Genomic DNA, 22,363 nt, shown 5'->3' with positions numbered 1-22,363 from the left:
CTCAGTGGGACATTAAGAACCACTCGAGCAGGGGGCCTTGCCGAAGAGCATCAGCCCAGCTGCCTGGGTGCCCCACAGACCCTTCGCTGGGCTTGCCTTGGAAGGAGCTGTAGAGCCAGGTGATGGGAGCTCGGGGGGGTGTCCTCCCTGCCAGGCCATTTCTGCAGACTTTCCCCAGTGCGAACCTAGTTCCCCAAAGGAGCCTGAGTGGGGGAATCGGGTGTGGGCGCACTGTCCTGGCCTCCCCGATTCCTTCTTTCAGGCCCAGGGCGCAGAGATGTCTGCTTGTCCTTTGCCTCCAGGATGGGACACGGGCCCATCACTGGCAAGCCGGCCACGCTCACTCTCTCCCCACCAGGCCCCAGGCTCAGAGGCTTCCCGGTTGGCTTGTGGTACTCACCATGGGAGATGACATCGGAGTGGATGTCAGCTTCTGCTTGGACTCCTTCCTTTCTAGAACCTTCCCCCTGCCCATTTATCTAACATCTGGCCAGGTCAACTTTTCTGAAACGAATTTGTTTCCTTCCATTTCTCAGAAAATGACACTAGTTTCTCAGCGTCCAGAATTGGAACTTTTTTTGCTCACCATTGTGTTGCTCCAGCCAGATCTATCGTGGAGTCTGGAACCTTCCGTGGTACAACCAGCCCGAGAGGGTCTTGGGGACAGGGGCTTGGTCCTTGTCCTTCCACCTCTGGCATGGTGTCTGCTGTGGAGTACGCACCACGGCTGCCTCTTCCCGGGGAGGGGGCGGAGCAAATCTTACCCATCCTTCCTTCCTCTGGCCCCTCAATCTCCTGTGTCGTGAGCTCCTGCCCCGATGCCGAAATCCAGTCTGGCTGTTTCCCAGGTCTTAGAGCCTCTGTCCTACTGCACGGGGCCAAGAGTGGTCCCCCGCCCCGGGTCCAAGGAAACCCAGTGCGTCCCAAACACACTGGACTGGAAAGTCGCCTCCACGGCCCAGGTCGTCCGTGATGTCACGCTGGGGCTCATGCCCTTCACTCGTCCTTTTCTCGTGTTTCAGAAAACTTCATATCAATATTTTCAGCCTCGTGCACAAGAATAGAAATGACGGGGCGACAAGGTTTCATACTGTGAAAACAGGTTTTGGTGCTTTGCGTTAATAGCCACAGAGTGCATGTCCGAGTGAGGGCTATTTTGAATGCGCTTTCAGGAATTTAAGTCCTGAGAGAGCATCGCCGCTTCAGCGAGTGTCTGATGTTTGTTCCCTCCAAGTTGTCGCTGCCCAGGTCTCCCTCTGCATGAGCTCGCTCAGTGCCGATTGACTCTGAGGGGCCCGCGCTGTATTGTGGGCGAGCAGGCAGTGCCAGCGCCTGCCGCTGGCTGCTGTGGGCTGCCCCTGCCCCTGCCCCCGCCCCCTTCTTCAAGACGCTCATCGCTCCTGCTGGAGCCGCTGCACCCCTCATTCTTGCTTGACTCTCTGCTGCAGCTCTCAGCTTGGGCAGGACCCAGGGACTGCTGACTGCTGTTGGGGTGTTGGGGGGCGGGGTGCAGTCTGCCCTGGCCTTCACGGTGTCACCTGTGCTTGCACAGAGTTCCCCGCCCCCATGGGCCAGGCAGAAGGTCAGCTCCCGAAGGCCAAGGTGCTGGCTCTCTAGCCCTGCTAGGCAGCGGTGCCTGTGCAGGGGACCTGTTGGTGCACCCTCTGCCCACAGAGAGAGGCATGGTCCTGGGTCATCTTGGTGCCCCAGGCTGTGGCCACAGTACTGCCTCCCCCTGCAGAGCTGATGGAACCTGGACTAGCCCCGGCCAACTCGATCCCTGGTCAGGGTGTGTACAACAAGCAGCTGATGGATGCTTCTTTCTTGTTTCTCTCTCTCTCCCCCGCTCCCTCCCCACCCCCCTTCCTCTTTCTCTAAAATCAGTAAACATATCCTCGGGTGAGGACTAAAAAAAAAGTGGGCCTAATGTCCGTGAACAGAGCAGCCCCAAAGCACGTCACCCCGTGCCCTGGCCCCCACCTGCTGGGCTGGATACAGGGCACTGTGTCCGCAGGGAGACTCAGAGACGGGGTGGCCTCTGCCTGTGTCCCCCAGACAGTGCACGCTGGACCCAGTGGATGGTCAGCGGAGGGTCCACGTGTTTTCAGTCAGTCCTCTCACCTTGGTCAGGAGGCACCTGCGCAGTGAGCGGTGGGACGTGCAGAAGGCTGCTCGAGGCGAGAGCGCAGAACAGAGAGCAGTTCCCCTCCCTTTCGCTCCCCCTTCTAGTTTCTAAAAAATGCTTCCTCTGTTCGAAAGACATTTTCCTTTCCAGGAAAGTGCATTTAAGTAATAACCTTTCCTGCTTATTGATCCCAGACGTGCACGATCGCTGCGCAGAGCTGGTTGGAGTTCTGTTGCAGGGTTTCCGTGAGGCCCTCACCCCGGAGTTTCCATGGGCTTTCAGCACTGAAAGCGCCCCCGGGAGCCAGCATGCCTCGTGGTCCCTTGGGCTGTGGGCCCAAGTGGGAGTAGCTGATTTGGAGGGGGAAGGGGGTCCGCCCTAGGACTCAGGCAGGGCTGCCCTCAAGGAGGCTCAGGGCTTCAGGCAGGCCCTCGCTCCATCTGTGAGGGTTCACAAAGGCATGCTCAGAGCTGTCCGCAGGGCCGGCCAGCCAGCACTCCTCCCGCTGGCCCCTGCCTCCCTGCGTACCAAGGCCTTCCTGGAGCTGCACTGTGTCAGGATGGAATGTGGCCGAGGGGGAACCCCTGTGCCTAAAGGATCATGTTAGGGGACCGCCTGACCTGGGTCTGTGTGGGTGGAGTTTTGCAGGGTCTCCGGGCAGGTAATCTCTAGTCGGATTTTAATCACTCAGCGCTGGGATTGCAGGATGTGGTGTTTTTGGTGGGGAAGTGGGGAGGTCCAGGGCTTTTCCGCGCTTCACTGGCTGCACCAGCAGAGCAGGTTGCTGAAGCAGCCTGCTGAGCTAGGAGCTTGTCCCAGTTCGTGGTAGGTGAAGTCCTCGAGGGACAACGACACGTTGGTGAAGTGCCATTCCCGCTATTTGTTTGTAGGTGACGAGGCCAGGGGGGCCTGGGTCCATTCTTGCCCATCTGTGGGACCTCAGGCCAGCTTGGTCACCAGTGGACACTCAGAAGCCCACCCCACGCGGTGCACGTGGAATGGTGTGGGCTTCTCTCCAGTGGCCACACCCAGCGCTGTCCTCTGAGTAGAGAGAGTTACTACTGTCTCAGGCACCTTGAGTGAGGGAGGCCTCACTGCCTGGGACTGCCCCCTGCCCCTCCCCGCCCCCCTCCGCCCCCCTGTTGCTGCGAACAGCTGAGGGGCAGCCAGAGGGGCAGCCAGAGGAATCCCAGCGGCGGCCTGGGGGCCGCCTGCCCAGCCCCTGGGCCCGGAATCCCTGGGCCCCTCCACCTGTTGTGGCTTGGCTCGTGTTTCTGGCTCCACTCAGCTTTGCGGCTGCAGGCAGGCGAGTTAACCCCTCTGGCCCTCAGCTTCCTCACCTGTTCGGTGTCATCACTGTGCCCCCCAGAGACACGCCTGAGGATGAGATGGGCGAGGCTGTGAGGTGCCTAGTACGGGCCACCGTGAGTGCTCAATAATTATTAGCGATTAGGAGTGTTATGGCAAGCCTAATTGTATTCTCTGGGGAGAGAGCCCCTGGGGCTCCAGAATCAGGTTCAGCTCAGCTGAGGAGCATCCTGGGGGAGGCCATCCCAGCTGTGCGTCCTCGTCCAGCCACCGAGCGAAGATGCGTTAACTGTCGGACTGCCGCATGGAGCTGCATGGCTCCAGGAGCTAACCTGCTTTTTGCCTGGTGGAGGCCAGGGAAGGGGGCTCCCGCGCCCTGCGACTGGGGGAGCCAGTGCAGGTGGCCGAGGGCGCTTCTCCTTGGCCCGCTGAGGGCAGCAGGCGTTTCTGCTTCCCTCCTGCATCCTCAGGCCATCCATCCTTTTGTGGGTGTTGCCAGCACACCCCCTGCCTCTCCCTCCTTGGAGGACATTGTTAGGGAGCCTTCCTTCACCTGTTCCTGCTGCCCTGCATCTGACAGTCTGGTAACAAGCCGGCCTGGCCGGCTCACAGGGCCAGGCCTCCTCCCTCCAGTCCCCCCAAATCCGGTGGCTTGCCCACCTGCCCTTCCCCTTCCCACCTGGTCAGCTTCTCCCCTGAAGGCAGGGGAGGGAGCCCGGGCATCCCTTGGCTGGTCAGTGCCTGTCTCCTTGACCGCCGACCAGGCTCTGTGCCCAGCACGTACTTGGACAGAGAGCTGTTGCTTGCCAGGCAGGTCCCAGGCCTTGGCTGTAATGTGGGGGGGTGCTGCCCACTGCCCCCTTTTCTGTGTACAGGTTGCAGTCTGAGCTCCTGGACCTCCCCTGGCACCTGCCCTCTGGCCAGGAGCCCAGGTGGGACCTGCCTGCTCTGGGCTGGACAGGCACAGGCTTTCCTACTTCCTGTTGTCGCCTCTGGCACAGGAGTAACTTAAGCCACTAGCAGGTGTGCCGACTTGCTCCTGTGTGCCCTGCTTGGGACGAGGCCCCTGGAAACAGGAGGAGCACAGGCAGGTGGGGCCCGTCTGGGACAGCACGCGCTGCCCCTCAGCAGGGACAGCCGGGACCAGCAGCTGGGACCAGCTCTGACTACCCTGGGAACCACGCTAAGCGTCTGCCCTGGAGGATCAGTCGGTGGAGGCTCAGGGTGGGGATGCGGGTTTGCAGAGTGAGCCGCTGAAAGGCAGGCCCTCCCTCTGGAGGGGGCCTGTAGGTCATGTAGGAGGCACGCAGCTCCACGCTTAGACCCCCAGGTACCCATGTGGTCCTTGTGAGGGGTGTCCCTGGGGACAGTGGAGTCTCGCTTCCTGGGTTGCTGTGTGGCTTTAGTGCTGGATATGTCCACGCCCCTGTCCTACCGATGGGGACCCTGAGTGTGAGGAGGACCTGGACCTCCCCCATGTCACACCCGGTGGCTATGCTTCCTGCTCATGTGGCAGGTGGGGCCTGTTGACCTGTCAGCCTGGCTGCCTCTCCAAGGCATCCGGTGGCCATTTGTGTCTCTTCCTCCTGAGTGCAGAAGGATCGTCCTGGATAGGACGGTGGTGTGTGGTCAGGTGGTGGGAGGCCACAGCCCTGAGGGGCCCAGACAGCCCGTGGGCCATGCCTCCTCCTGGGCATGCGGCAGGGGCACCCCAGCGCCAGAGGGACGGGTTCGCTGTCTGATGCTGCTTGTGTTCCGCCCTCCTGCGCAGGGGTCGGTTGCCGCGCTAGGCAAAATGAATGCATTTTAAGTAGTGTGGAAAGAACCTGGTCACTGAGCCCCTGGGGCCCCAGACTCCTTGTCTGTAAAGTGAGGTGACAGTCGTCCCACCTCCTTGAGGACTAAGCGACTTAAGGTACAAGGGGCAGAAAGGGTGCTCCAGGCCCCGGCCGGGTAACTTGGTTGGAGCATCGTTCCCATACGCCAAAGGTTGTGGGTTTAATCCTTGGTCAGGGCACTTACGAGAATGAACCAGTGAGCACAGGAATAAGTGGAACAGCAAATCCATGTTTCTCTTTCTCTCTCAAATCAATAAATAAAAATAAAAATAAAAATAAAGGATGCTCCCGAGGGGAGACCGGGACACATCACCAGGGGCTTGTCTGGGGTTCTCTGTGGGGACTTCTGCTTCCTCTCCTCGACCTGTTTGCAGGGGCCCCAGCATGTTGGGAGAGCTCCCCTAGGGCCCTGCAGGTCCCGAATTATGGGCGTCTCCTCATTCTTACGATTGTCCGACCCAACACTTAGCTCGGGTCCCGGGTGCTGAGCTTTACAGGCAGCCCCCAAACCCGTGTGGGTGCTCTGACCCGAGAAGCGTCGGCTTCTCGAAGAATGCCAGCTCCCGAGAGGGGGCAGGGGGCAGGGGGCAGGGGGCTGCAAGCAAACCACAGCCAGGACAGTTGGAGTTTTATCTGATGGGTTTCGTCTGTCTACTTTGCCCGACAGGCTCGTCCCGAGGCCGGGGTCTTTTGTTGGCCCCCAGACCTCAGCACCCAGGTAAGTGCTGGTTTTTCAGGAACAGGAGGTTATTTGAAAGCAGAGCCTCCTGGTTTTCCCCATAAAAAGGAGATTTTGCAGCACGATGGCGCATTTGGCACGTCTTCATTATTATGATTTTTGTGCAACACTTAAAGAAAATAAAAGCTGGTACAAAGGTATGTTTGTTTCTGAAATGTGTTTCCTTTCCCAGATGTTCTTTTCTGCCAGTTCCAAATGCACTGTGAGCTCAGCTCTCCAGTTTCCTCTGCAGGCAGAACAATGAGGTCTCTGTGAGCACGCGGGAAGACGCCAGTGGGCCAGGGGAGGGCTCCTCCCGCCCCCTCGGTGGAAACCACCGGGTCTCTGCCAGCCGGGAAGAGAGCCCGCTGACTGTTGGGGTTTGGCGGTCTGCTGGGCGGTGGCTTGGAGGTCCTGCAGCCTCCACCTTTGTTCTGGGTCCTTGCGTTTGCTGTGTGGCCTCAAGCTAAATGTTTGTGTCTGGGTGGCGTGCGTGGACCCTGGGGCCTGGTACTGGATCTGGCCCCTTTCCCCTTCTTTTCATCCCTCTGGCATCTAACACTGGTCCCTGCCCAAAGGGCAGGACTCCAGGACACCCAGGTGGGACTGAGCGGGTGTCCCCAGAGTCCAGAGTCCAGAGTCCTTGGCTGCTCGGTCTGCCACTGCTTTCTTGAGACACGTGTGTGTGTGCTCCTTGGGAGAGCTGCGCACCACACACATGCACACACAGGAACACACAGGTGTACACACAGGATTCCAGCCTCGCCTGGGCACACGTGCACACAGGACCCTCAGAAGTGCCCACTTGGTTGGTTTCCGGGGATGGCTAGCGGACCCCCTTCCACTCAGGGCAGCGCAGCTGCCTGGTCTCCACTGGGACCGTTCTCTGCGGAGTCGCTTCATCTGGGGCGTGCATTGAATGGAACCCTTATTTTCTAATTAATGTGTCCTGCCTTACAGCACCTGCGACACGAACATCTGGATGCTGTAGATAAAAAGAGAGCACGTTTATCGCGCATGTACAGGGGACCGGGCAGGTTCCAAGGGAGGTTTGCTGGCTGGCTCTGGAGCCACTTCCCTATTATATAGACGAGGAAGCTGAGGCCCCGAGGAACTTGCTCAGGATCAGGGGACACTGATGTGGGCGGGCTGAGGCTCCAGTGCCTGCCTCTGCCTCGCTATTTCGATTACACAGCGTTGTCTTTCATCTCTGGAGGAAACTGGCCAATGAGTCCCCCGTGGTGCATTTAAAGAAGCATGTTGCTGGGCTCAGACCTCAGTCCCCTCATTGGACAAATGTGGAAATGGAGGCCTGAGAGGTGGTGCCATCAGGTCCGGCCCCCTTGGCTGGCCTGCCTCCTGTATGACCCTAAGGCCTGTTTCCCTGGAGCCTCGGGATTTTGTGTGAAAGCTCCTGACTTGCTTTCCACCAGGGTGGACGGGCAGAGTCAACCCCACCCCCGAACACCCCCTTGTGGGGCCCCAAGTCCCTCTGGATCCCAGGACCGCTTCTCTCAGGCTTTGCCATGGCCTTGGGCCACTTCCGGGAGCCTGGCAGGCTGGGAGCCATTGAACCGAAATGGTATGTAATCAGAATGCTATATTTTGTCGAAAATAAGAATGTTAGTAACAGGCTGGTTTCTGGCAAGTCCAACTGGGACTCCGAAATACATATTTTTCCCTGCTCTGTCCTAAACCTTCTAATTAGAGAAAACGCACATTTGCAGACATAAATCAAATGTCATATTCCCTAAAAGCTTGTCCTAGGTGTCTGTGAGTGGGGAACATTCCGTGGTTGCTAAGTGAGGGCTTGCAGAGTGAGTGTGTGTGCACGCACGTGTGCGTGTGTGAGCGGGAGAGACAGAGGTGCCCTTTGGGGACCCCTGGCCGCCCATTTCCTTCCTTCTCAGGCCCCTGGGCCTCTGCTTCCTCGTCCCCCTCCTCCCTGTCAGCACCTGCCCGGCCGCTGTGGTGAAATATATATATTTGCCCAATTAAAACGCACTTAGCCGAGGAAATGGCTTTCAGGGAGAAGCATTTTCCCTCACAGGAAAGTCTCCGCTGAGCAGTGTTCCGTGACTGGCCTGACTTCCCCGCCGTTCAGGGGCTGGCTTTTGGCGAAGGGGGTTTGGCTCAGGTAGCCGGCCCTGGCGTGGGCCGGGTCCCCGCCTTGCCCGAGTTGGACCGGACGCCAGACGACACTGCGAACTGGTTCTGGGGCCCCGAGGCCCCGGGCCCTTCTGGTTCTGCGCTGTGTGGGTGGGCGGGCTGCTTCCTCATCCGTGGGACCCACGTCCTGGAGACAGTTTGTCACACGCGGTTTCCCTGGGACCAGAGGGACGGACCCCTTCCTCAAGGCAGATGTCTGCTAGCCAGGGCCAGAAGGTGGCCAGTGGTGTGGGGAGAGGGGACTCTGGGATGTGGCCCCAGGCAGCCCTCAGCCTCTGGGGACCTCAGTCTTGTGTGTGAAAAAGAGGGGCAGCCCTGGGGGACCGAGCTGGCAGTCACCGGTGTCTTTGTCGTCTCTGTGACGGGCCCTATTCAGCGTTACTTTTGTGTCTTCCACTTCACTGTGCCTCCAGGCTGGGCACCTTCAAACGTGTCCTCTGGGTCAAAACGGAAGTGTTTCGTTACCAGATACCTTTGGGAAATCCTGGGGTTTAGGAAGCGAGCTGGGCTTCCTTCCTCGCTGCTTCGGCCCCTCGGAGCCTGGAAAGCGGCGGTTAAAACGCCCCAGGCTGTGTGCCCCTCTATCCAGGCGCCCTTTCCAGTCGGGGGAGAGGGCATAACCGCTGTGTGAGCTGGGTTGTGCCCCCTCGGTGCCTCTGGCTTTGGTGTGGCTTCTTCACAGTCACCACCTGTGTGTGGGGGGTGCCCTCCCCCCAGCTTCGTGTCTGGGTCTAAGGTTAGTGTAACCTCCGGCCCCTCCTGGGAAGGGTTTGGTGGGATTTGTCTGCTGGCACATGGTTGCTTTGGGGATTTTTCCCCTCAGACAGGCTCAGGGTCTGGAGTCTGTAGGGTGACATGTGGCGTTGTGAGAGGTCGTGGAGGAAGAGTCCCGCCTGGGATGGCGGCCGCTCGCCCACCCTGCCCGTCCCGTGTGTGCTGCGTGGCCCCGGTGAGTGCCTGTCAGGGCTTCGGAACCCCCGTCTGCTTCAGAAGCAGCCTTCCCTCTCGGGGGGTGAGGATATGCTGGGCAGCCGTAGGCGGGTCAGCGCTCAGCAGGCCCGCAGCAGATGCTGGCTTCTGCTGCCGCTCGTCCCCCTGGGTGCCTGCTGTCCTGTGTGGGTGCTGGGCTGGGGGCCGGGAGACCTGCAAGGTGGGGGACTCGACCATCTGAGGGTCAGCCCCTGGGCTGGGGGTGACCCTCTGCTGAGTGGGAATTAGTCACTCCACACTGTCACTCCTGGAAGGGACCCAGGTCGCCAGGGCCGGGGTTGGGACCTTTCAAGTGACTTTTGGGGGCAGCGGGCTGCCTTGGCTCACACTCAGGGGTCCCTCTGGCAGGCACCCAGTGGGCCTGCGTCAGGTCCTGGGCCTTTGCTTGCCTCCCAGCCCTTTCCAGAGCCTCCGCCTCAGGCTTTTCCTAGAGCAGAGGTCCAGGCCTGTCCCTGGCACGCCGGACGTCCTGCCGCCTGTGCCGGCACCACGTGTAGCCCATTTCCCGGTGTGAAGGGACCGGGAGGCGATGTCCTGTGGCTTTGTGCTCTAAGGTGTAGGAAACAAGCCACCTCCTTTTCTTTTCATCTTTTGCAACTGATTTCTTCTTTCCTGCTCCACCCCTTCAACCTGACCCTGGCCGCTTCCTGCCCGCCTGCTTCCCTGACCTTTGCAATGTGGTCCCTGCTCGGGAAACCTGCCTGGGCCTCGGGGTTAATTGCCACCTTCCTATAGGGCCATGTGTGTCCCTGGGAGTGTGTGAGTGCGTGTGAGCCTGTGTGTGTGTGTCAGGATTAGAGAGACCAGGGTGGGGGGCTGGAGGACCACAGGAACAGGGCAACTGAGCCGGGAGGAAGAGGGCGAGCTCTGGGCTGCCTCGGGAGCCTGGCCTGGCTAAGGGTCCTGGGGCAGGGGTGTGGATGGAGCAGAGTGGGTGGGGTGGGGGGCCACCAGGCCCCTGGCAGCTTCAAGGCGAGTGTGGGGAGCAGGGCGCCGACTCAGCGCCACGCTGGGACTGGGAAGTTGGGGGCGAGAGGTGGTTTTGTGTGGCAGCCGGTGCTATTTACAGACCTCGGGGAGCAGCTTGATGCAGGGTCTCCCGCTCACCGTGTCAGCCCAGGTTGAGAGTAAAACTTCCAGTGTCCCAGAAGGTTCCTCCCGCTGCTCCCTGGCCTTCACCTGCCCTCCCACCCCAGGAGGTGCCAGTCCAGCCGTGTCTGTTCCGAGCGCCCCCACCCTTGGGGTTGTAGCCAAAGTTTCTTAGAATCCGAGCAGCCTTGCTTCACCCCTGGCTGTGCTTGGGAACTGGTCACAGGCCTAGGCCCACCTCGGCTACCCCCGACTCGATTTGAAGCAAAACCTGGCATTTATTCATTATTTTCATGTAAATGTCAGCAGCTCACAGATCCCTGCTCCATCATCATCACCACAACACCTGGAATGGGGAGGGCGGGAGGAGGGCCCTCCACTGGAAGCCCCTCAGCAGCAGACCCTGCTCTGCTTGGGGCCCTGTGGGCAGCATCGTCCTTCCCTGCCCTGAGGTGGCAGGCTGTGGGCCTTGTCTGCAGAGGGAATGGAGGATGCATTCAGGGGAGGTGGGCGAGCTGGGTGGGCTCACGAAGGCCCCGGGCATTCACTGGACCAAGTGCCATGACCATGGAGGGTTTTGTTGGGGTTTTGCTCACAGCTTGGACGCAGGGAGATTGGGGTCTGCTGCAGACTCCCATATAGGGGAGCTTGGGGGGCTGAGGTCACATTGGGGAGACTGGGAGAAGAATTTGGGGGTGTTCCCTGGCTTAGCAGGTCCTGAGGAGTGCATGGCTGGGTGAGGGAGTTTTCGGGGGGCTATGACAGCTGAGCTGAGGTGGAGGTGGGAGGGCGTGGAGTCATTCCGGGTGTTTGGAGACGTTTTCAGGGATCCCACTCCACTTGGCCCCTTCTGGTCCGTATGTTGAGTGCTGAGCTCTCTATAAAAGGCAGGACATCTGTTCAGTTAAAGGAACCCAGGGTTTTGTTATTGTCGTAAACATCGAACCTCCCCTTCAGGCCCTGGACAACTGCGTGGTTGTGGCCCCGGGGGAGCCGTAGGAGCTGGGTGACAGCCCGAGGCACGTGTGGAATTCTGCCGCTGGCGTCGTGTGGTTGTCCTGGTGGCACGAGGGCTCCGGTGGCTGTCCCTGCCCCGGGAGAGAGCAGCCCAGGGGTCCAGGGCCTCTGAGAGCTGCGTGATGGGGATGTGGGGTCCCTGGCTCCAAGGAACTGCTCACACCAGAGCGAGTGTGGGTGTGCGGTCGTTCTCCTGCCCTCATTAAGCGGGTTCCGTGAGGGGCCCAAGCATGATTTTCTGTGGATGCCGTAATGAAGTTTCCAGCCATTTTAAGATCCCTGAGCTTTGTTCCGGGCAGTACGGTGCATGGCTGTCGTGTCACACTCGAGGTGGAGGGACTGGGCCTCTCGGTGAGCCAGCCATGCACTTCACATGCACTTGGGGGGCCGCACAGGTTTCTCTGCGGTCTCACGCACTTCCTCTCAGAGGGGAAATAGGACTTCCCTGCCTGGGGACAGTGGCGGGGGGAGGGGTGGGGGGATGTCCAAGTCGCCTTAAGCATGTCCCCACCCAGCCTAAGTATCTTTTGGGGTTTCACATTTTATCATCAGATTCATGGGAAGTTTTCAGTCTCTCTCCTTGATAGTTGTGCTAATTTTTAAGAGATGATGATTCGAACTTTACTTAAAGTACCTAGAATTGTACGTAAGTAATAATGTGCAAGAGTGGATGCAAAAAATAATAACATTTTACAGAGAGACACTAGAGAAGATGTAAATCAGTGTCCATGAGCAGGAAGACAGTGTCGCCGAGGGTCACTCTCCCCCAGACTGATCTACAGCTTCCATTGATTCCCAGCGATTTCTCACGATGAAGCATCGTTTATATCTCTCTGGGCCCTTCCCACCCGCCCTGCCCCCAGCTAAGCTTTGACATTGTTGCTTTCCTACATTGTAGAAATGTTAAGTGTCCTAAAAATTGCAACAGGAATTTTGCAGAATTTGGGCAGCTGGATGTAAAAATGTGTGAGGGGGTGTGGCGAGCCTAGGACGGCCTGAGTGATTAGGAGGGACAGGCTGGGCAGGCAGCTGGCGGATTACAAAGCCCTGGTACTTGGGCCTGCAGGGCTGGCGCAGGGCTGGACAGGTAGCCCACGGGAGCGGCCCTAGGCAGGCCTGGAGGTGCTGCCCCAGGCGGAGGGTGCATGGGAACACCTGCGCCTGGGCATGGGGTACGAGATAGTGCGCAGGGTGGGTAAGGGGAATAATCAGTCTGAGAAACCCCAGCAGCTAGAAGGCACTGAGAGCTGTTAGGCGTCAGGGAAGTTGTTTATGAGCGCTGCGAGTGGAATTAATTAACTTGAGTGCGTAGATGCATCTTGGTGTCAGGCCAGGGCATGCTCAGCATTTGCTAAGTCTTGTTCATCTTTCAAGTCTCCAGTCTCCCCTCTTCCAGGAAGCCTGCCAGGGCCACCCATAGCCCGCTCTTCTTCCTCCCAGAAGACTGCCAGGTCCACCTGACAGCTCATTTGCCTCCAGGCTCCAGGCACCGCCTGTCCATGCCACTCATCTGCCTTTTCTCGCTCAGGTGGTTAACTGCATGTGTGCACATGTGTGCCTGTGTGCCACATGTGTCCTGGCCAGCGAAGCTCCAGGCTCCGTGAGCATGGCCCCACACCGTCTGCCATTTCTTGGCCTTCCCCAGAGGGCTGGCACAGGACAAAGGACAGTTCCTGACTGATGAATCCATAGTTTGCGTCCAGGCTGCTGCCTGCTCCAGCAAGCAGTGTAACGCTTGGTGAATGTCAATAAGGCATGTACTTAAAATGTGGCTGGTCCGGGTGCAGCGGCCGAGGGTTGGGTTACCGTGAGCTGGGTTGTGTTTGGGGTAGCCATGTGAGCACTGCAATACAGGCTGTCGGAGCGGGAGCCCTGGCATCTGGTACGAATTCTATATATAAAAACTGGATATGCTTACATGGATTAAAATGGGATTGTTGGCACTGGGACTTTCAGACTCCTGATTCCACTGTGGTGGGGACTGGAAGTTGATCACGGGGCCTGGCACCTGGGGCAGAAGGGGGAAACGTGGCCTTTTGCCGACATCCATTAGCTGAGGGTCTTGGCAAGGCACGCCCACCCCAGATCTGCTCCCACTCCTCTGACAGGGAGGTGCAGGGAACCCACAGGGCTTCGTGGGGTGTCCTGAGGGTCGTGCTGAGCAGGGGTGTGTAAATCCAGGGTCATGGACACTAATCTGGTAAAACAGACCGAGGAGCCAGGACGGAGGGAGAATGTCACGGGGAATTCCATGAGCTCAGGGCACAGTGGTGCTTTATTTATTTATTTATTATTTTATTTTCCTTATCCTCATTTGAGGACATGCTTATTGATTTTTAGAGAGAGGGGAATGGGGAGAGAGAGGGAGAGAAACATTGATGTGAGAGAGAAACATCGATTGGTTGCCTCTTGTACACACTCTGACCAGGGACAGAACCTGCAACCTAGATATGAGCTCTGACCAGGAATTGAACCCGAGACCTTTCTGATGATGGGATGACGCTCCAGCCAACTGAGCCACACCGGCCAGGGCCAGTGGTGCTTTTAAAAAAATTATTGAGGTGAAATTCGTGTAACAGAAATCAGCATTTAAAAAATTATTTTATTTTATTTATTTATTTATTATTTTTTATTTATTATTATTATTATTTATTTATTTTTAGAGAGAGGGGAAGGGAGGGCGAAAGGGAGGAAAACATCTATGTACAAGAAAATACAGTGATCAGTTGACTCGTGCGCCCCCTACTGGGAAACCTGACCCTCAACCCAGGCATATGCCCTGCCTGGGAATTGAACTGGCAACCTTTCTGTTCACAGGCCAGCACTCAGTCCACTGAGCCACACCAGCCAGGGCTAAAATCAGCAGTTGAAAGGGAACAATTCAGCCCTGGCTGGTGTGACTCAGTGGGTTGAGTGTTGGCCTGCAAACCAAAGGGTTGGTGGTTTGGTTCCCGGTCAGGGCACATGCCTGGGTGTGAGCCAGGTGCCCAGTAGGTGGCGCATGGGAGGCAACCACACATTGGTTTCTCTCCCTTTCTCCCTCCCTTCCCCTCTCTAAAAAGAAATGAATAAAATATTAAAAAAAAATAATAAAGTGAACAATTCAGTGGTATTTAGTATACACACCTCCATCTCATTCCAGAACATTTCCATCACCCCAAAAGAAAACCCATCATTCCTCACTGCCCCTCCCCCAGCCCCTGGCAACCACGAATCTACCATCTGTCTTTATGGATTGGCCTGTTTGGGACATTTCACATGCACGGAATCAGTATAATACGTGTCTGACTTCCTCACAGAGCATCGTGCTTTCAGGGCTCACCCGTGTTGTAGCGTGTTAGTGCCTCCTTCCTTTGTATGGCTGAGTAATGCTCCTTGAAGCGCATTTTGTGTGCCCGTTCATCCGGACGGCATTCGGGCTGTCTCCGCCTCCTGGCGATGGCGAACAACGCTGCTGTGAGCGTGCGTGTCTGTGAACTTCTGAGTCTCTCTTTCCGGCTCTCTCGGGGATAGACTGAGGAGCGGACGTGCTGGGCACGGGGCAGCTCCGGCTGTACCTTTGAGGAGGAGTGTGGGGCTGCTTCTGCAGCCGCCAGCACTGCCTTTTAAGAGGAGCTATTAGTTCCTGCGAATGAGGAAACTGAGGCTCAGAGTGCAGATGAAAAGTCGTGCCAAGTCTCACAGCTGGAGGCTGGGCTGGGATTTGAACCCCGGCACCTGAGTCTGAGTCATGTACTTTGTAGCAGAGCTGGCCCAGGACTGCATGAATGAAACATTTGATGAGTTACAGCTGCCGCCGCCCGGCTGGGATGTACTAAGTGCTTCCAATGTGCCATGACTGCACCGAGCCGTTGTGTGAGTTGTCCTGGTTAAGCTTCGTGGTCTCGGAGGTGGAGGGGCAGTGATTATCCCATTTCACAGATGGTTGTTGATGTCTGAGAGGCCGGGTCTAAGCCAGACCTGCTGTGCGCCATCACCCCGAGTGGGCCCCAGGGCTCACATGCGGAGAGCCAGTGGGGCCAGCCCGCCCTTGTGATACGTGGCCCTGATACAGATAACCTCATAGCGACCTGAATGGAAGGAATCTGAGGTTCGGCATTGAACATGTCTTTACCCAGAGGCTCAACAACAAGGTCACCGTTCCCTTACCCAGCCTCCTTTGCAGACTGTGTCCTCGTGTGGCACCGTCTCCTACCTGCAATCCCAGCGCACGTCAGGGTTGACAGTCATGCCGAGGGTGTGTGTTCTGACTTAACACTTTCTGATGTTACCCCGTCATTTTCCCATCACTTTAATGGACACAACTTTCCACTGAGAACGGTCCAGCTACCCTGCTACTGGGGACACTTTGCCAGTTCTTTCTTATTACAAATGAGGCTGTAGCAAACACTGTGACCGGGACCTCTTCCTTCCTTTGGGTGTTCCCGGGGATAACGTCCTGTGGGGCCGGTCCCCCGGGAGAGGGTTTAAACGTTTTTACGATCCTTAATACCAGTTGCCGAGGTGTTTTCGGAAAGGGTTGTCCCGGCACCTGCAGCCGCCGGGAGTCTGGTTTTCAGGCTGACTCCGCTCGGGTCCTGGAGCCCGCTGGTGGCCCAGCCAGTGGCTGAGCTCCCAGCCACAGGTGTGCTGTCCCCTCCATTCCTGTCTCACGTGGCATTGTTTGTTCTCACTGCCCGGAGTTCAGGCCACCAGTCAAGAGGTCATCCCTGGGTGGAGTGACCTTGGGCAGGGGAAGGCACCTTTCCAAGAGCCACAGCCCCCTTACCTGGGGGACGCGCAGCTGCGACCTCTGACCTGCCGGGTGGCTGTGAGAGGAGAGGGTCTTGGGCACCTGGGCTGGCCCCTGGGGAAGGAGCCCATACCGCCAGAAGCTGCCTATCTCCCCGTGTGCATTCACCCTGGCTGTTCCCTCTGCCGGGGACGCCTCCCTCACCCCCTTCAAGTCTTTGTCCGTTGTCACTCTCAGTGGGACCACCAGGACGGTCTTCTGTGAAATGCTCTCCCAAGCCCTCTGCCCACTCTGTCGTGTGCCCCAGGTCCCAGTGTTGCCTGGTCGGTCACACTCACTGCCTGTGCGTCTCTCCCACTGGAGTGTAGGATGTGTGGGTGAGTTCTTGGTTCGGCCGCGTGTGCCCACTCTGAGTCTGTGCCTGCTGCTTGACACTCTGCCACCCCCGGCCGGGTCCTGGCTGGCCCACTGCCTTTCCCGCCCCCGGTTCCCCCATCTTTCTCTGCTGCTCTGCTCTCCTTCTCCCACTTGGCCCTGCTCCTGCCTGGTTGCCCCCGGCACCCTTCTGTCCTTCCGGCCCCCAGCCCCTCTTCACCTGTGGGAGGGGAGGGCAGCGTCTCCCGGATGGGCTGGGGCTCCTCTTTGGCACGGGGCCACGTTAGCTAGGGTGGCCCGGGCCCAGAGGAGGGGCCTGGGAGAGAAGGTGCTGTGGGTGCCTGCTGGGGAAGGCGGGCAGCCACCCACGCAGAGGCCCCCCGCTGGGAGCTCCCCAGGTGATGGGAGGGCGAAGGGGCGCCTCTGAAAATTTAGGAAGGGGGTTTCTAACTGTCTTCGAAGCAGGACCAGCTCCTCCTATACAGAGCCTGCCTGCCAAGGCCTGGGCCGCCCTGGCCGCCCCTCCCAAGGCTCAGCTTGGGAAAGCACAGGAAATTGAAAAACACCCCCCACCGGCGGCCTTTGAAGGATGCACCTGAACTGCCCAGAGTGTAAACTGAAGGGGGGGCCTGGGGGGAAATGTGGTCTTTCCAGTTCTGGGAGAAAGAACCGAGCAGAGCGAGGATTTTTTTGTGCCTGGGGCAGCTTCCAAGAGCTCCCTGCCTCGCCTCCCGGCCCTGGCCCCTGTCTGCCTCCTGGACCCCGCTCTGGAGAGGAAACCTGGGTTTCTGGCTTGGGGCTGGGGCTGGCGCTGGAGGCTTGCCCCCTAGGGTGCTGCCCTCCTCCGGTCCCCTCCCGGCTAAAGCCGGCAGCTCCTTGTCTGTGGTCTGTCCACCTGTTGAGGCTCACACCTGGGGCAGCTGTGGCATCAGGAGCCCGCTTCCCCCTGAGGCCGGAGATGCTGGTTTGGAGTAGAAAGAGGAGTTGGCGTCCCTCTCCCTGCCTGCTTTCGCAAGGGGCTCTGGGGGAGCTGGGTTGCCCCGGTAGGCGGACGTCGGGTGGCTGGGCCTTGTGACGGCAACGTGTGCATGCCTGCATGTGTCTGTTCTGGGAGCCAGTCGCCTTCTCAGAGGGCTTTGTGACTTCAGAACTGTAGCGTGGGGTTTCGGCTCGGCACCCTGGCGTGGGCTGGGGACCCTGCTGCCAGGCACCTCGGGAGTCCAGGCCTGGGCAGCCCGCAGGCGGGGCGGGATCCCTGGCCACCTTGGCCTGGTCTCAGGAACACCGTGGTAGGGGTGAATGGGGACGAGCTCTGGGAGTGCCAGGTCACCCCATGTGGCCTTGAGGTGCCCCCTGGATCCCACACACAACTCTCTTCCCTGTGAAGGCCCCCCCCCACCGCCTCCTTCCCACAGACAGTCCCGGATGCTCCCCTATCCTGGGCTTAATCCTCTGCCCTGGGGCCTCTGGCCCTGGATGCTGCCTGGCTCTAGACCAGCCTCCAGCTGTGGGTCTCACCGCCATGCCGTCCTGGAGCCTCCGGAGTGGGGATGGCACCTTTCCAGGGAGCCCGCCCTTTTCCTTCAAATGTCTCACAGGACAGAAATGCCTCACTGTCTTGAGTTGGGGTGCTACAGGCGGGGTGGGGGTGAGATGCAGACACCTCAGTGGGCATTTATAGAGCAGCAGTTACATGCTGGCTCAGGGCGGGGGCGGGATCATTCTCAGATGGGCAGGGGGCTGTCCTGGAGTGCGGGGTCCACCAGGACCCTCGGCACATTGGGGAAGATTCTTGTGAGCAGCTGGGAAAACAGAGAAAGTTTCATTTTTACTTTTTAAACTCTTTTCACGGAGGTATAAACACTCAGAAACGTGCATTTTTACGAACCAAATGCACCTGTGAGTGTTCCGAGGGACAGAGACCCCTGGTGCCGGAACTTTGCAGTGCCGGCTCCTCCCAAAGCCTTACCTCCCCCATCTGTCAAATGGGCGTGAGGTCACCCACAGCCTGAGCGGTCATGGGGCCAGGCGGGATCACTGCGTGTCAACCCCCGTCAGCCGGTGACAGCCAGTGCTCCTTGTTATCTGTGTGCACCTGCTCGGGGTGGGGGGCGCGGTTGGGGGACAGATGTTCTTTGGTGGCCATCTACCCCTTGTGGGAGGTCAGGACGCCCGATTGGGGCGCAGTTGTAACAGCCCACTGTCTGGTTTCTACAGTGCCCCTTCCTGCTACAGAGAATCGTAAAGCTGGTGTGGTGGTGACGGTGGCAGTGGTGGAACCCCGCAGAGGGTCCTGCCCTCGCATCCTCATGTGTCCCCGCTTCCTGCAGGGGCGGGGCCAGGATTTGAGCTGGGCGTTCGCCCTGGCAGCACAACCTCCCGCGGAAGGGCACGAGCAGCTGTGGGCGGGGTTTGAGCAGAAGGCGACCTTCCAGAGCCGGGAACAGGGGCCACTGCCCCGGGTAAGCGGCTGAGTGTGGGCAGCGGTCCGGGGCTGTGAGAGAGTCCCGAGGCTCTGTGTGGCCTGGGCCCCACAGCCAGGGCTGTGTCCTCGGGTCCCCTCCCCTGCATCAGCCGATGAAGGGGATGTGACATCTGCGCAGCACCTGGAAGAGCAGCGTGGCCTGGTCTCGGCATCTTAGTGGGAGATGGTGGGCCTGGCGGGACGGGTCAGTCGCCTGGGCCTGGGTGGACGCGTGGTAGCCTTCAGCGGTGATTTCAGTCACAACGACACAGTTTGCTGCGTGGACAGGGCCTCTGAATGGCGAGGCTTCGGGCTGCCCTGGTGCCTTCCTGGCAGCGCCTTAGGGAGCGGCAGGAAGGAGCAGAGGGCCTTGGGCGCAGGCCGGGCGGGTGCCCGGGCCAGGGGGGCCCTGGCTCGGCGGGCAGCTCTCACGCATTGCTTCTGTTCCCACAGCCTCGCCGCTCCTGCTGTTTGCCAACCGCCGGGATGTGCGGCTGGTGGACGCCGGGGGAGTCAAGCTGGAGTCCACTGTGGTGGTCAGCGGCCTGGAGGATGCAGCTGCGGTGGATTTTCAGTTCTCCAAGGGAACTGTGTACTGGACGGATGTGAGTGAAGAGGCCATCAAGCAGACCTACCTGAACCGGTCAGGGGCTGCCGTGCAGAACGTGGTCATATCCGGCCTGGTGTCGCCGGACGGCCTGGCCTGCGACTGGGTCGGCAAGAAGCTGTACTGGACGGACTCGGAGACCAATCGCATCGAGGTGGCCAACCTCAACGGCACGTCCCGGAAGGTCCTTTTCTGGCAGGACCTTGATCAGCCTCGGGCCATCGCCTTGGACCCTGCTCATGGGTAAACCTCTCCCCCGGGCAGGGGTCAGGGGCCAGGGGTCAGGGGTGGGGTGGGGTCCTGGTTTCCTTCTCGAATTTATTTGAGCCCAAGTTGCTTTTCCAAAGAAAACCTGGCACTCTTAGCTGCGTTCACGTTCCAGAATTTGGGGTCGAGGCTCATTCCTGTTGGTATCACGTAGTCGTGTTTCTTTTTGAAATGGGCCACGTGTGAGGCAGCCGAAGTGCTTGGCTGTGGGTTTGATTCGTTAAACACCGGCCGTGCATGTGATGGCCCCAGGAGTGCGGGCTCCCTCCCAGGGGGGATTTGTACCTTACACCCTTCGATAGCCGCCTCCACTGTGACGGGCGGAAGAAGCGGAACTCCTTTTCCAGAGTAGAGCTTGCGGGCGGCTCATTCCTCCGGTCTCTCCCAGAAGCCCTCTGCTCCCCTCTGCCTCCCTGTCTGAGCCCGCTGAGGCCCAGGAAGGCCCAGGAAGGCCCAGGGCCTGGCCACGAGGTCCTGAAGCAGTTTGCGAATAGTGGGAAGGACAAGAACACGGGCAGAGTTGAAGGCTGGGGTGGAGAGATTGTGGGGACGTGGCTGAGCTTCACTGGCCAGGCTCATTCCAGACTTTTCCGAGTGGGAGCTGTTTGCTCAGCCCTCCATCCCCTCCTCCCGAAGCCCAGGAATGACACTCTCTTACCTGGGCTGGGCCAGGCCAGGCGACCCCTGGCCAACTGTCCTGTCTGTCCCTGCCGGTTCAGCTGTCAGAGATGGCTCTGGGATATTGAACAGAAATACAGCAGCTGTTTTTTTTTTTTTTTTTTTTTTTTTTGCCTCTGGCCCTGTAGGAACACCTTGTTAGTTCCCTTAGTGTCATCATGCCCCTCACAGGAGTGCCAGCCTAGGCCTTGGCAGCTGAGGACAGCGAGGGTGGACCGAGTGCCTGTGGGCCACGCCTGAGTCATCTAAGTTAGCAAATTCCCAGAGACGGGGCTTGAGCCCAGCGCTGTCTTGACCGGGCACCCATGCCTGTGACTGTGCTGCCTGTGGGCCCGGCTGGAGGAGCTAGCGGGTCCGGTGCGGGGTGGTGGTGGTGGTGGGGGAAGCTCAGGAATAGGCTGGGTGCGGGGTGCCGTGTGGCCCAGCCAGCCCCCTTACATCGGCTAGCTGACTTAACAAGTGCATCATGCTTCTGCTGTCTGGGGGGAGCTGGCTGGTTGTGAGCACGTGTGCATGAGTATAGGTGTGCATGTTTGAGTGTGTCTTTACCTATATGTGTGTGCACGTGAGCACGTGTGTGCATGGGTTGGAGGCAGCATTTACGGCCCCACTGTCTGACTCACTGAGGTCAGTCCAGAAAACTGGCATCCCACCACCAGAGGGGTGCCCCAGCCTTTGCGTCCTGGGCTGGGGTCCATCCCGGGCAGTGCCCTCCTGCAGGCCCCTCTGGCCCCTGGCCCCCTTCCAAGTGGGCTGAGCTGCCCAGGGCCCAGGCTGACCTTCCTGATGGTCTCTGTACACTGGGAACGGTCTCCGCCTCAGACCTTGCTCACACCATGGTTTGACGCTGGGCCTCCTGGGGTCACCTGCCCCCTTCTAGGTGGTGGTGTCTGGTGTGGCCAAATCTCCCTGGCTAAGAGGGGACATCTGTCAGCGGCGGGGGAGGCTGAGGGGAGCAGCCTTGGGGCCCCATGATACACCGGGGGCAGAAGAGTAAACGGACTGTGTGTCTGAGAGGAGCATGTGCCCGGAGGAGAGAGAAGCAGGGCTCCAGGTTGGGGATGTCGGGACCCCAGGAATATCTCTTGTGGTTTTTGAGCTGAGACCCGAAGAGGGCGAGAGCCAAGTGGCAATGTGGGGAAGAGTATTCTAGGTGGAGGGAACAGCCAGTGCAAAGGCCCTCGGGTAGATGGGGCTGGGCCTCGTGGAGGGGCTGTGGTAGAGTGGGGGAGGAGAGAGGGGGTGGGCTATGTACACAAAGTGGGGGGCGGGGCAGGCCAGGCTGTCTGTGGAGGAGTCACCTGGTCTGACTCACACTTACAGGGGTCCCTCTGGCCACTGGGGTGAGAGTGGCCTTCAGGGTGGGAGCAGGTGCCCCATTAGCGGCTGGGGTGCTGGCAGCAGAGGGCAGCGGCTGGGACCGGGGAGGTGGTGAGCAGCGGGGTAAGAAGTGGCCAGATTTGAGTTCTATTTTGGAGGCAGAGCCAGCTGGGTTGGCTGGCACTTTGCATGTAGGTTGGAGAGAAAGACAGGAAGCAAGGATGATGTGGCGCTGCTCTGTGCCTCAGTGTCCCCATCTGTACGGGGGGGGGGAAGTGACCATGTCACACGTCATGCAGAAAACACCAAGAAGTTAGTGGTTTCAATAAATGTCAGTTTTTGCTGCACTAAACATGGCCCTCCCCCTCCCGAAGTACAGTTTCCACGTCCAGGAGAAGATTTCTCGTTTTTCCTCCTCATGGCCTTTTGCCAGTGTGGTTGGGAGCACTTGGCAGTGGCTTGGGAGGGGCTTGGTGCTGGTGGGGTACAGTCTTCACGCCGCTGTCCGGCTGGCTTTGCCTGCACCGACTCCGGGAGCCAGTCAGTCTCTGGCTTTTCTCATTAAATGTTTGAAATCCTTTCTGATCTTCCTCTGAATTCTCCCCCAGATCTGCCAAGAACACACCTTTGCCCCAGTAACATGCCTGATGAGTGAGGGGTGAAAAG

General features: G+C 59.0%; 1 protein-coding gene across 1 annotated transcript in view; it reads left to right on the top strand.

Annotated features, from left to right (window-relative positions):
• The window catches only part of LRP5 (LDL receptor related protein 5), a 91,506-nt gene that overhangs the window by 8,786 nt on the left and 60,357 nt on the right, over positions 1-22,363 (top strand). Inside the window, exon 2 of the mRNA XM_053923929.1 lies at positions 19,279-19,675. Within this exon, the coding sequence (XP_053779904.1) occupies positions 19,279-19,675 (397 nt within the window). The remainder of the gene's footprint in view (positions 1-19,278; positions 19,676-22,363) is intronic.

Source organism: Desmodus rotundus, chromosome 5 (assembly GCF_022682495.2).
Source record: "Desmodus rotundus isolate HL8 chromosome 5, HLdesRot8A.1, whole genome shotgun sequence".
In the NCBI taxonomy this organism is placed as follows: domain Eukaryota; kingdom Metazoa; phylum Chordata; class Mammalia; order Chiroptera; family Phyllostomidae; genus Desmodus; species Desmodus rotundus.
This window is presented reverse-complemented; position numbering and strand designations above follow the sequence as displayed.